The sequence below is a fragment of the Sus scrofa genome, chromosome 10, assembly GCF_000003025.6.
Source record: "Sus scrofa isolate TJ Tabasco breed Duroc chromosome 10, Sscrofa11.1, whole genome shotgun sequence".
Classification (NCBI taxonomy): domain Eukaryota; kingdom Metazoa; phylum Chordata; class Mammalia; order Artiodactyla; family Suidae; genus Sus; species Sus scrofa.
This window is the reverse complement of record NC_010452.4, coordinates 33,968,201-33,981,858: the sequence shown is the minus strand read 5'-3', so window position 1 is coordinate 33,981,858 and position 13,658 is coordinate 33,968,201. Positions and strand designations below refer to the sequence as shown.

Genomic DNA, 13,658 nt, shown 5'->3' with positions numbered 1-13,658 from the left:
TGTTGGAATATCATCTGCATAATAAATAAGTCACATAATAAATTAGCCTTCAGAAGAGTTGGGAGGAGATAGTGGACAAGTGCTGAATGGTCTTAGATTAGGCACAGGAATATGCACACACACCCTTCTCACACTGCTCCCTTCCAAGTAGGTAATAATAACTACATACATGTAGCATTTACATAACACTTAGTATAGAGAGCGTTTGTACATATATATTATTTAACCCGAATAACAATCCTATCGGGTTACGTTTTAAAATATAACAAGTCCTGAGGAAGCTGAGTCCCAGAGAGGGTTGATGACATGATTAAATTACTATGTAGGTATAAGAAGAAAAACAAAAACATGTCTTTTTTTTTTTTCCCCAACTCCATGACTTTCTACCTTTGTACTTTTGCCTTTTCTGGATATTACTGGTGAATAATTCTCATGTATCAGGATGGACCATTTCTTTTGTAAAAAATAGCTTTTCTTATGAATTACCATTGTTTTATCCTAGAAACCCCAGTTACCAATGACCATCCTATATCATGCTGAGTGGGTTATTTCCTTTGAAAGATGTATATGACTATTCTTTGATTTTAATTATCGTAATTGTAAAGGGGTTATTTTCTCACTTCTTAAATTAGACCCCTAGCCTGGGAACCTCCATATGCTGTGGGTGTGGCCCTGGAAAAGACAAAAAAGACAAAAAGAAAGAAAGAAAGAAAGAAAGAAAGAAAGAAAGAAAGAAAGAAAGAAAGAAAGAAAGAAAGAAAATTCTCCTAAATCCATTCAATATCCTTATATTTTATTTTATTTTATTTTTTGTCCTTTGTCTTTTTAGGGCCACACCTGTGGCATATGGAGGTTCCCAGGCTAGGGGTCTAATTGAAGCTGTTGCTACCTGCCTATGCCAGAGCCATGGCAATGCCAGATCCGAGCCGCATCTGCCACCTACACCACAGCTCTCGACAATGCAGGATCCTTAACCCACAGAGGGAGGCCAGGGATCAAACCTGTGTCCTCATGGATCCTAGTCAGGTTCATTAACCACTGAGCCACAATGGGAACTCCCAATATCTTTATATTTTAAACTGTTGAGATCAGTTTAAATTCACCTCCTTTATCTATTGGAAGAACAGCATGATGCTTTGTGTCAATTATGTATAGAGACTGGCTTTAAAGAGCTCTTATAATGAGATGTCTCATGGTATTTGTTTGTTTCCTGATGCTTTCTCCTTTACTCCTAGGACGCTTACCATTTTCTATCAGAGTTCTCCTGGAGGCAGCCATTAGGAACTGTGATCAATTTTTGGTGAAGAAAGATGACGTGGAAAATATCCTGAATTGGAATGTGTTGCAGCATGAGAACATAGAAGTACCGTTTAAGCCTGCCCGAGTCATCCTGCAGGACTTTACGTGAGCCTAATGTCCCTTCACTCTCTTCTTCTCTGCCTCCCCTGTCACCCTCTAGAGAAAGCTTTTTAAGAACAAAAACAAAAACAAAGTCAGTGACTATATAATTTTTCACCCAACATCTGAGAGCAAAAGGGGGCAGTCATCCCAGACAGCAGGAGAGAACCTCAAGGCAAGTCGGAATGGTACTCACACCAGTTTTTCCAATGGCAAAGGTCACTGTCCTTGGTCCTGAAGATCTGAGTCCCAAGTACACTAGCGAGAGTTGAAAGAAACGGCATGGAGTAGAGCTATCTTGGAATCTTTCTCCCCTCTGTCCTCTCCCCCAGGGAGCCAGGTTTCAAACCACTGTCCTTGAATGTGGCTCACTTGAGGGGGGACATGGAGGTCACCAGGCCCCATCTGCTGCTCTTAGGCCTCTGCTCACATCTTGCTTGTCCCAGGACCTGCTCCCCATCACAGCCTCATTTTGAGACACTACATTTTCAATGTCTTTTATTTATTTTTTTTTAATTTCCCCAATATATTATTAATTTTTTATACTGTACAGCATGGTGACCCAGTTACACATACATGTACACATTCTGTTTTCTCACATTATCATGCTCCATAGTAAGTGACTAGACATAGTTCCAAGAGCTATACAGCGGGATCTCATTGCTAATCCATTACAAAGGCAATAGTTTGCATCTATTAACCCCAAGCTCCTAGTCCCTCCCACTCTCTCCTCCTCCCCCACAGCAACCACAAGTCTATTCTCCAAGCCCATGAGTTTCTTTTCTGTGGAAAGGTTCATCTGTGCTGTATATTAGATTCCAGATATAAGCGATATCATAAGGTATTTGTCTTTCTCTTTCTGACTTACTTCACACAGGATGAGAGTCTCTAGTTCCATCCATGCTGCTACAAATAGCATTATTTTGTTCTTCTTTATGGCTGAGTAGTTTTACATTGTGAATATATACCACATCTTAATCCATTTATCTGTCAATGGACATTTAGGTTGTTTCCTTGTCTTGGCTATTGTGAATAGTGCTGCAATGAACATGTGGGTGCATGTATCTTTTCCAAGGCAAGTTTTGTCCAGGTATATGCCCAAGAGTGGGATTGCTGGGTCATATGGTAGTTCTAGGTATAGTTTTCTAAAGTATCTCCATACTGTTCTCCATAGTGGTTGTACAAGCTTACATTCCCACCAGCAGTGGAGGAGGATCCCTTTTGTCTACACCCCCTCCAGCATTTGTTGTCTGTGGACTTATTAATGATGGCCATTCCGACTGGTGTGAGGTGGTATCTCATGGTAGTTTTGATTTGCATTTCTCTAATGATCAGTGATGTTGAGCATTTTTTCATGTGCTTGTTGGCCATCTGTATGTCATCCTTGGAGAAATGTCTATTCAGGTCTTTTGCCCATTTTTTAATCGGGTTGTTGGCTTTTTTGCTGTTGAGTTGTATAAGTTGTTCGTATATTTTAGAGATTAGGCCCTTGTCAGCTGCATCATTTGAAACTACTTTCTCCCATTCTGTAAGTTATCTTTTTGTTTTCTTTTTGGTTTCCTTTGCTATGCAAAAGCTTTTCAGTTTGATTAGGTCCCACTGGTTTATTTTTGCTTTTGTTTTATTGCTTTGGGAGACTGACCTGAGGAAACATTTGTAAGGCTGACGTCAGCAAATGTTTTGCCTGTGTTCTCTTCCAGGAGTTTGATGGTGTCTTGTCTTATATTTAAGTCTTTAAGCCATTTTGAGTTTATTTTCGTGCGTGGTGTGAGGCTGTGTTCTAGTTTCACTGATTTACATGCAGCTGTCCAGGTTTCCCAGCAACAGTTGCTAAAAAGACTTTTTTCCCATTTTATGCTCTTGCCTCCTTTGTCAAAGATGAATTGACCATAGGTGTCTGGGTTTATTTCTGGGTTCTCTGTTCTGTTCAATTGGTCTGTAGGTCTGTACCTTTTCATTTTCAAATTTCATTTTTCAAGACAAGATCACCCACATTTTATTGTCCAATATAACAGAAAGGATTCACTTAGTCTAAATGTGATTCACAGCCTACTTTTCTGAATTAGATCCATTCCTTTAAACTGGGTTTGAAATTGAAGGGTGTGATCCAAGTATCTCGTCCAGGTCTTTGTCACCCCTCCATGGGAACGGGGAACAGTGATGGCAGAAAAAGGTCCAGAGTCTTTGCACAGTTTCTCTGTTTAGACTGTACTGGTTGTTAACTTTACTGCAGGGATAAAACTGCCTGTAGAAATATCACTTGGTTGTGGCATTTATTGCTGATAGTATTTCTGCTCAGGAAAATGTATTGAGAAACTTTCACTTTTCTAACTCATCCGTTGTTAGCCCCACTGAAGAGAAAGGCCCATTGCCAGTATTATCAATATTGATCAGTATTATCAGGTAAAAGCTGAAGAAAATTCGTGACGCATGTTTAAGAGATTTATTTCCTGCTTAATTCTGTTTTCTCAGCGGTGTGCCAGCTGTGGTTGACTTTGCTGCCATGCGTGATGCTGTGAAAAAGTTAGGAGGAAATCCAGAGAAAATAAACCCTGTCTGTCCCGCTGACCTCGTCATTGATCATTCTATCCAGGTTGATTTCAACAGAAGGTAAGAGTTTAGGGTGAATACTTGGGTTGTCTGCTTTGTGCAAAATCCTGGAGTATAATTTTCTTTTGTGTGTGTATATGTAGTTAAATAAAAGAAGAAAACCTTTAAAAACTATATTCAGGAAAACTCAAACTTTACATATATTTTCCCCTTAAATTTTTTTTTAGTGAGACAGGTGAAATTTTTTTAATGTTTTTTTTTCCTTTTTACTTCTTGGGTGGATGCAGCCTGTGTTTAAGCTTGAGGTTTGGGTGAAAAACACATATACAAATTTCTACCATGAGGGCTTGTCAATCAAGTATGTATCTGAGTTGAGTCTGGGCTTGTTTTTTTGTTTCTTTTTTACCAGTGGTTCTTTTTTTTTTTTTTGATCCCAAGCAACTATTGCATATCTGGCCATCTTCTGTCTCTGCATGCAGGTGTCCAAAATGTCTTTCCCATTCTTTTCCTTTGTTCTTTCTATTGTTTGGAATATCCACTTCTCTCTTCCTGCCAAAATCCTATCAACAACCTACCAATCCTACCAATGACAGTAGCCAACAAGAGTGTATTTCTTACACATGTACAAGTTGGTTGGGAGGTTAGCTGGTCTAAGTGGAGCACAGCTGGGCAGCTGTGCTTCATCCAGCCCTGGCTGGGTTGACTCTACACACTGCACATCTGCAGGGCACTTGGACTGCTCCATTTCTGTGTGGGGGCTGAAGGAGAAGCAGTTGATGGGTGATCACAGAGGTTCAAGAGGGCAAGGGGGCACCTGCAGTATCTTTTAAGGCCTTGATGAGGACTGACACAGGATCACTTCTATTCACAATGGCATTCATCAGAGCAAGTCAAACAGCCCAAAGTCAGGGATGGAGGAGTACACTCCAGTAACTACAAGATCACACAAGGCTTTGGAAAGAGGGAGGGCAACCAGGTACTGCTAGAAGGCTAATGTCTTAAGCTAGAAGTACAACCAAATAAAATGATCAACTTTAGATAGAACTTGGTTAGAAATAACTGTTCTGCATACAATGCTAGGAAAATTTATTTGGTAGAGAGAGCAGTGCTTTAATATGTGATTTAAAGCACTAATATTTTAAAAATTAATTCATCAAAAATTTAAAGAAAATTTAATTATATGTCTTGATGAGAAAGACCTTTCTAAATTTAGATGCAATGAATGAAACAAAGTTAAAAAAAAAAATCTATAGAGTTAATGACTTACTTTTTTTTTTTTTTTTTTGCTTTTTAGGGCAGCGCATGTAGCATATGGAAGTTCCTGGGCTAGGGGTCAATTCAGACCTACAGCTGTTGGCCTACACTACAGCACAGCAACTCGGATCCAAGCCGTGTCTGCCACCTACACCACAGCTCATGGCAGCACCAGATTGTTAACCCACTGAATAAGGCCAGGGATCGAACCCACATCCTCATGGATACTAGTTGGATTCATTTCTGCTGAGGCACAAGGGAAACTTTAATGATTACAGTTTAACAGGAGAGAACTTGAAAAACCTTTTCAACAGCTATGACAAAGAATTAATATCCTTAATATATAAAGAACATATGTAATCCATCTTAAAAGAAAAAAGCACACATAGTAAAACCCAGCAGATAAATGGACAGGTGCACATTCTACAATGAATGGAAATGCAGACAGTAAACAGTATATAAAGCCTTTTCAACTTTACAAGTGATAAAAAAGTCAATTCAATCCTTAAGATACCATTTTCTTTTATCAACATAGTTAAGATTAGAAAGCAAACATGGTTAATTATAAAGGTGTCGTGAGGGAAAAACCGTTGGTAGCATTGCAGATTAGAAATGATGAAAGCAAGGTACATGTAAGATGCTTAGAAACCGCCATATCCTTTGTCCTCGAATTTCCACTTCTAACCATACCATTTGTAGATATCTGAAATTCAGAGAAAGCTTAATGATTAAACATTAACATATTATTTATAATAAAAACCTGGAAGCATTCTAAGGGTTCATTTACAAAGGAGAGTGATTTATTAAATGATGGTATGTTCTTAAAGTGAATTATTAGGTAACCTTTACAGTTGTATCTATGTGCTTAATGACAGTCAGAACATGCTCACATCATAGCTCAATGAGCCAGGTATAAATTGCATGTATACAATGATCTCAGCTACATGAAAAGCTTGGCAGAGATCAAAAAACTGGAAAGAAGTGTCAAACTGCTAAGCAATTGTACCTATTCTATTTTTCCAAAAGAAGCTGTTATTTTTACAATAGAAAGTTTTTTAAGATTATGAAACAAACCTACTTGAAGGAAAAAAATAAACTTTCATTTGCTTTCTTAAGTGGGTTCCATTATAGCCTCAAGAGAAATGGAGAAACTGGTCATTTTCAAATTAATGTTGCCAATAGCCAGACCAGAGAAATTCAGGAATAGAGAGGAATCTGCTTTGTCCCCTGAATTTACATTTCTTGGAACAAGTAGCCTGGATACTTGCCAGCTCTTTGCTTTGCTTTGGACTCTAAAACTCATCCTTAGGAAACTTTTATTAATGTTCTGATTTCAAAGGGAAGAGTTAAAAATATATACACAAACTGGAGTTCCCGTCGTGGTGCAGCAGAAACAAATCCGACTGGGAACCATGAGGTTACTGGTTCAATCCCTGGCCTCACTTGGTGGGTTAAGGATCCAGCACTGCCATGAGCTGTGGTGTAGGTTGCAGACACAGCTCAGATCCCACGTTGCTGTGGCTCTGGCGTAGGCCAGCGGCAACAGCTCCGATGAGACCCCTAGCCTGGGAACCTCCCTATGCCATGGGTGTGGCCCTAAAAGGACAAAAGACAAATACACACACACACACACAGAAACTGTTACCCTACTGGAGAGTAAACATGTTCCCTGAAGTCCCACTTCAGCAATTATAAAAAGTAGCCTCACAAAGTCATGGGCAACTTTATCTTTTTGGAAAAACTCTCATTGGTCTTGATGGATTGACCTTATTTCCTTGGAAGTTCTGGTGGAGCCAGAACTGTAATTGTTTTAATGTCTAAAGGCTGACTCAAAACTCAAAAAGCTCCTGATGATTAAGCAGGTAAAGAATCTGAGTCATCACCAGTTCACTGTGACTTTTTCCTCTTTAAACGTTGACACCCATTATTAACTCTGGTTTCAGTTTTGTATAGGTCTTTTTCATCTACACTGTAATACTAAAAACATTATAAGGAAAACAGCAAAGTCCAGGGATGAACTCGATCCAAAATGATATCCAAATTTAGCAAACATTTTTTTTAACTAGAGAAATATTTCTTTTAGAAGTATTTTCATTGGTAGTTTTTTTTTGCTTATTTCTTGAGTTTGATTTTGCAATTTGACCTCCCAGTCTCTTTCCTCATTTTTGTAAGAAATTAAATGTGCTATGTCTCAACTTTTGTGGAACTGTGCGCTATAGGCTTATGTCCAGCTGTTTCCAGAAATGAACTAGAAAAACTGGGTAAGGGGTGATGGTGAATTTTCTAAGTATTTCTAAGCTCTTTCCTTGGTTTGAATAACATTAATTGGCCTCACCCCATCTTTAGGAATTGAGGATCTAAAATTATCAATAGTTAATGCATTATTGTTATGTTTTACAAAGTTATCTTAGAAATAACCTTTTAAAAAGGAATCCCAACAAGAATATCATAACAGTTTCTGACCAGACTTCATGAGTATTTCTGAAGAACCATTAACTGTAATACTCCAGAACTTCGAACTACATCCAAATCTGATTTAAAATTTTAAGTAAAGAGAAATTTCCGCTTTAGTCTGTGAGACTAGTCACTTTGAGAGATCTTTTTCATTTTCTTTTTTTTTTTTTTTTGTCCATGACTGCAGCATGCAGAAGTTCCTGGGCCAGCAATGGAACCCAAGCCATAGCAGTGACAATGCCAAATCCTTAACCACTAGGCCACAGGGGAACTCCTCAGAGACCTTATTAAATGCTCACCAGACTGGATGAACTTAGGAAAGATCTAAGTAATAGAAAAATCTACAAGGACCACAGTGTGGTTGAAGCTGAAAGTTTGGATTGGAGGATGGGAGAGGGCCTGTAAAGGAAGTCAGGACAGACTGGAGGCCCTGTTTTTTCTAAACATTAGCACCCTTGTTTCCATGGGACAGCAAGGGTCAGACAGTTAGGTGAGGCTAGTTGGTTGTGGACTTTTATTTTATTATTATTATTTTTTTTTTTTGTCTTTTTCTAGGGCTGCACCCGCGGCATATGGAGGTTCTCAGGCTGGGGTCTAATCAGAGCTGTAGCCGCCGGCCTACACCACAGCCACAGCAACCCAGATCCAACTGAGCCGCATCTGCGACCTACACCACAGCTCACAGCAATGCCAGATCCTTAACCCACTGAGCAAGGCCAGGGATCGAACCCGCAACCTCATGGTTCCTTGTGGGATTCATTAACCACTGAGCCACGACGGGAACTCCGATCTTGTTTTTTAAGGCAAAGGATTTGCACTTTATTAAGAAAAGGGATCCACTGGTAGATTCAGGATGGGTTGAGACAGTCTATATTTTGGAAAACCAATTCTGGTGACAGTACAAAAGATGGGTTGACTAGCCTGAGAGAGAATCTAGTGAGGAATCTGTTTCTGGAATAAACACTTTGATAGCTGTAGGTACTAATTGGCTCAAGAGGAGGTCTTCAGATGAGAGATGGACGGACAGGGATGAGGAGGAGATTTAGGAAAGAAGGTCATGCGGCAGGGTTTGACCTGTTGAGTGTGTGATGCCCAAGATGGTCCTGCTGCAGGATACACTGGAAATATGGACGTGGACCTGAAGAGAAAGGTGGGCACTGGAGGGATGCAGCCCTCAGTGTATTGGTGAGAAGGTGGAGATGAGAACAAGGAAGAGTGGCTCCCTCTGGTGCAGAGGGTCCACAGGGGCTGCTGATCGGGGGGTCACATCAGAGGTCAGAACAGCTACCTCGTGCCACCCAGCTCTCTCCTCTAGTTCTCTTACTTCCCTTTCTTTTTTATTTTTTTTCTTTTTTTTTTTTTTTGGTCTTTTTAGGGCCGCACCCACGGCATATAGAGGTTCCCAAGCTAGGGGTCAAATTGGAGCTATAGCTGCTGGCCTATGCCACAACCACAGCAATGCCAGATCCGAACCACGTCTGCAACCTACCCCACAGCTCATGGCAACACCAGATCCTTGACCCACTGAGCAAGACCAGGGATCGAGCCTGCGTCCTCACGGATGCTAGCCAGATTTGTTTCTGCTGAGCCACGATGGGAATTCCTCTCTCTTACTTTTCTCTAACATGTACCCGCAGTCACAGACATTCCTTCTCCATGTCAGGGATGGGCAAACTTTTACTGCAAATGGCCAGTACCAAATACTTTAGTTTTCCTGGCCACCTACTGTCTCTGTTCACATATTTTTTTTTCAACCTTTAAAATTTTTAAAAATACTCTTTGCTTGAGAGCCAAATATAAACAGGTTTAGGCCAGATTTGGCCCATTCTCTAAAGTCCTCTCATGAATTAATTCCGTCAAAGCAACTGTCACTTATCTGGAAGAATATTCACATCAAGAGAAAAAGAAAAAAATCCAAGTGGTAGCTGAACGTGTTTCTGTAGAGTAAATAATAAGTGCCTCCAGTCCTTTTCTTAAGGAGTGCCTACCCATTTTTATGTGGTGGACTCCCCCTCACCCTCCAGACTACCCTGATGTCATTTCCTTCTAGAAGGCATCCCTGGCTCCCTGGTCCGAGATCATGGCCCTTCCTGAGTGTTCCCACAGCACCCAGCACTTTCCGTATCAAAACACTGATGGTCACATTCACAGATGCCTGGTTGCTGCTCTGTGTCTCTTGCCAGGCTCTGAGCTCCAGCTGGGCGATGCACAGGCCTCTTGTGCACCATTGTACACCCGGCATGTGGCACAAGGTAGGCTCAGTAGGTCATTAATGAGGGAAGAAGGTGGGTATGCTGGTTAAGGTAGAGGCTCCAAGACCAGTCAGATCTGGGTTCAGGGACGGCTCTGTCATTTACAAGTGTGTGACCTTGGAAAATTTCTCTTCCTGTGCCACAGCTTCCTCTTCTATATGAGGCGTAATCGTACTACCTATGAGAGGGGTTGTTAATGACTGAATGAGTACCTGTGCGTTAAGCACTCAGAACCTATATGACATAACCTGCAATCCTGCACTTTGGCTTCTGCCATTATTGTTACTATGGCAGTCGTCATCACCACGGGAGCCATTCCTGCTACAGATGCTGTAACTACTACTACAGAGGGGCAGTGTGGAACAGGGACTTAGAGCATCAGCTCTGGAATCAGACTGCCTGGATTTCAGCTCCACTTCCACCATTTACTAGCTGTGTGGTCCTGACCAAGTTTCTTACCCTCTCTGTCGCTCAGTTTCCTCTTTTGAAAAATGTGGCTATGAGTCATGCCTAACTCAGAGGGTTATTTTGAAGACTAAATGAGAAAGTAAATGTAAAGTATTTATTTATTTATTCAGCCACGAGTGCAGGGTCTTGATGCTGGATCACAGTTCCCAGACCAGAGATCAAAGCACCAATTCCTAACCCCTGCTCCACCAGGGAATTCCCTAAAGTGGCTGATTCCTAGTAATGTCAGTAAGAGTTAACTATCAGTTAGTGAAGTCTGACTTGGGGGTTTTTGTTTTTGTTTTTTGCTTTTTAGGGCCGCACTCATGGCATATGGAGGTTCCCAGGCTAGGGGTCCAATTGGAGCTACCAGCCTACACCACAGCCACAACAACATCAGATCTGAGCCACATCTTTGATCTACACCACAGCTCACGGCAACACCAGATCCTTAACCCACTGACTGAGGCCAGGGATGGAACCCACAACCTCATGGTTCCTAGTTGGATTTGTTTCCACTGAACCAGATGGGAACTCCTGACTTGGTTCCTAGCTATTAATGTTACCATCCTTTCCTGTGTTTACTCAATCCATACCACATGGTTTACAAATGTTCCTTTGTGCTCAATATGCAAAGTTGCAACTCTGTCTAATTCCGCCTTAACTCAAGGCCATGTAGTTTGATTAGAGATACTCTGGGAAAGCTTCCCAATGCCCTGCGTGGTCCACATCAGTCCTGATGGACTGACTGACTTTGAGCAAACCTGGACATATATTCTGGGCTTTACAGATCTTCTTGGGTGGCACCATCCTTCTCATCAACCTCCGTTTGAAAGATAGGAGGTTGTGATTCGATAAATTCCTCTGCCCCCTGGTGTCACTAGTTCCCTGTCTCCCAACATAAACAGATTAAAATGCCAGCCCAGACATGGCTCAGCTCAGAGAGGTGTTGGTAACAAGGTCACAGATGAGAAAGGAGCACAGGAAGAAGCCTTCTTTAAATACTTAAACTGCCACTGTCATCATCAATGTTTGAGTCTGCTCCTAAGAATGAGACTATGATTAAATTAGTTTTAACCCAGATTCATTTAATATTTTCTTCCCACCATGTTTAAAGGCATTGTAAGGATCACTTGAACCAAATAATGATTTTTTACTTTCTTTAATTACCTCTCCTTTCCTTTCCTGAATGCATAATACCACCTAGCCACCCTGCACATGAAATTGCCATCTTGTTTGTATCAGCAATAAATTTGACCAGTAACATTTTAAGCCTTCGAGTTTATACATTTAGCTTTTCTCTCTACCAGGGCAGACAGTTTACAGAAGAATCAAGACCTGGAATTTGAAAGAAATAGAGAACGATTTGAATTTTTAAAGGTATGGACAGAGTCTGGCTCCACTGGTCAATTCTTTATGTGTGGGGGTGAGCTATGTAAAGATGAGCCGGGCATTCATAGTGTTCTTCCCATTCTTTGATCCTAGTGGGGCTCTCAGGCTTTTCGCAACATGCGGATTATTCCTCCTGGCTCGGGAATCATCCACCAGGTGAATCTGGAGTATTTGGCAAGAGTGGTGTTTGATCAGGATGGATATTATTACCCGGACAGCCTTGTGGGCACAGATTCACACACTACCATGATTGATGGTTTGGGTATTCTCGGTTGGGGTGAGTATTCTTCTGGGTTCCTGTTCCACACATGCTGTTCTATGGCATACACCTTGATTTTTTTTGTCTTTTTAGGCCCGCACTCATGGCATACGGAGGTTCCCAGGCTAGGGGTCGAATGGGAGCTGTAGCCGCCAACCTACACCACAGCTCACGGCAATGCCAGATCCTTATTAACCCACTGCGCAGGGCCAGGAAGAGAATCCAAGTCCTCGTGGATGCTAGTCAGATTTGTTTCTGCTGAGTCCCGATAGGAACTCCGGCATGTACCTTGATTTACTTGGATGCAATACATCCCAGCACCATGAATTTGAGTCACCACAAATATGGAAGACGTGTTTTTGCTTTGTTTACTGCTGTATTTCTAGCACCCAGAAAAGTGTCTCATGCCTCCTAGAAACTCAGTATAATGTCTGGAAGAATGAACTGGCATAACTGGTATTAGAATAAGTGAAAATCACTTATAGGGCGTTTATTAAAAATAGAGACTCCTGAATCACACTCTTTAGTGTGCAATCATGGGGATTTTGATACAGGTGTCTAGAGGACCACAGTTTGAGAAACATTTGTTAAAAAAAAATTCTGTAGAGGGATAGAGAAAAGGAAACTTAACTCTATACTAGTAATACTGGGTTGACTACTTGTTAATGACACTGAACTATGTATGCCTGAAGCATAGAGTGAGGAGTAATGAAGTATTTCTGACATGCCTTTCTTTACAGGTGTGGGTGGTATCGAAGCAGAAGCTGTCATGCTGGGCCAGCCAATCAGCATGGTGCTTCCTCAGGTGATTGGCTACAAGCTGATGGGAAATCCCCACCCCCTGGTAACATCCACTGACATCGTACTCACCATCACCAAGGTAACAATGTGTTGTCTCTTCTGTGGTCTTAGAGAGTCACAGTGACAAACAGAGAGGAAGCACATGCTGGAGTCTCTCTTGGTTTCCATGTGCTCTAGAAATGCTTGGAGACAGCACATTGATGACTTTAAAAGATATGAGATAAGAGGAGAACTGTGGTTAAGTTTGTTTTGTTTGGGTTTTGTTTGTTTTTTTTTTTTCTTTTTATGGCCACACCGTGGCATAGTGGTTAAAGATTTAGATCATTATGTTCATTTTACTCTTCTATGGCTACATGGATCTTCTTCTTTAAAAAATTTTTTTTTTGAAATTGGGAAATAGTTTAAGTACACAGAAGTTAAAATGACATTTATATGCCCACCACGTAGACTTAACAGATGGTAACATTTTGCTGTATTTCCTTCAGAGCTCTCTCTGTATGTATATTTTTTCAGAAGTAAAGTGTAATATTTATGGCTAAGGCGACTCTCCTCATTCCTAGAAATAATCACTATCCTGAGGCTGTAAGAAATCGTTTCCATGCATATGTTTATACTTCTACTACATTTTTTCCATGCAGTTTCTTCTTTATACATAACTCTTTCCATGAATTATTGTTTACTTTTTTTATTCCATTCTCTGTATTGTAAGTTACATTATTATAACAGATGTTTCTTCAAGTTGGAAAGTATTAGTTTTTTTTTTTTTTTCTTTTGCCCTTGAGGAAATAATCGTGTGTGTGTGTGAGAGAGATTTGCTCACTTTGTAAAAAGAAGGCAGTTCCACTCTGAAA

At 40.8% G+C, this 13,658-nt stretch overlaps 2 protein-coding genes across 3 annotated transcripts in view; one reads left to right on the top strand and one right to left on the bottom strand.

Annotated features, from left to right (window-relative positions):
- Positions 1-13,658, top strand: part of ACO1 (aconitase 1) — a 64,063-nt gene that overhangs the window by 20,037 nt on the left and 30,368 nt on the right. The window contains exons 3-7 of the mRNA XM_003357729.3: positions 1,236-1,404; positions 3,871-4,008; positions 11,666-11,735; positions 11,841-12,024; positions 12,747-12,886. Coding sequence (XP_003357777.1) covers positions 1,236-1,404; positions 3,871-4,008; positions 11,666-11,735; positions 11,841-12,024; positions 12,747-12,886 — 701 coding nt within the window. The remainder of the gene's footprint in view (positions 1-1,235; positions 1,405-3,870; positions 4,009-11,665; positions 11,736-11,840; positions 12,025-12,746; positions 12,887-13,658) is intronic.
- Positions 5,708-13,658, bottom strand: part of DDX58 (DExD/H-box helicase 58) — an 84,432-nt gene continuing 76,481 nt past the window's right edge. The window contains exons 19-20 of one of the 2 annotated variants that reach the window (XR_002336113.1): positions 12,877-13,011; positions 5,708-5,905 (exon numbers count right to left, since the gene is read on the bottom strand). The gene's annotated coding sequence lies outside the window, so the exon portion shown is untranslated. The remainder of the gene's footprint in view (positions 5,906-12,876; positions 13,012-13,658) is intronic. The other variant, XM_021064056.1, reaches the window with a different exon arrangement.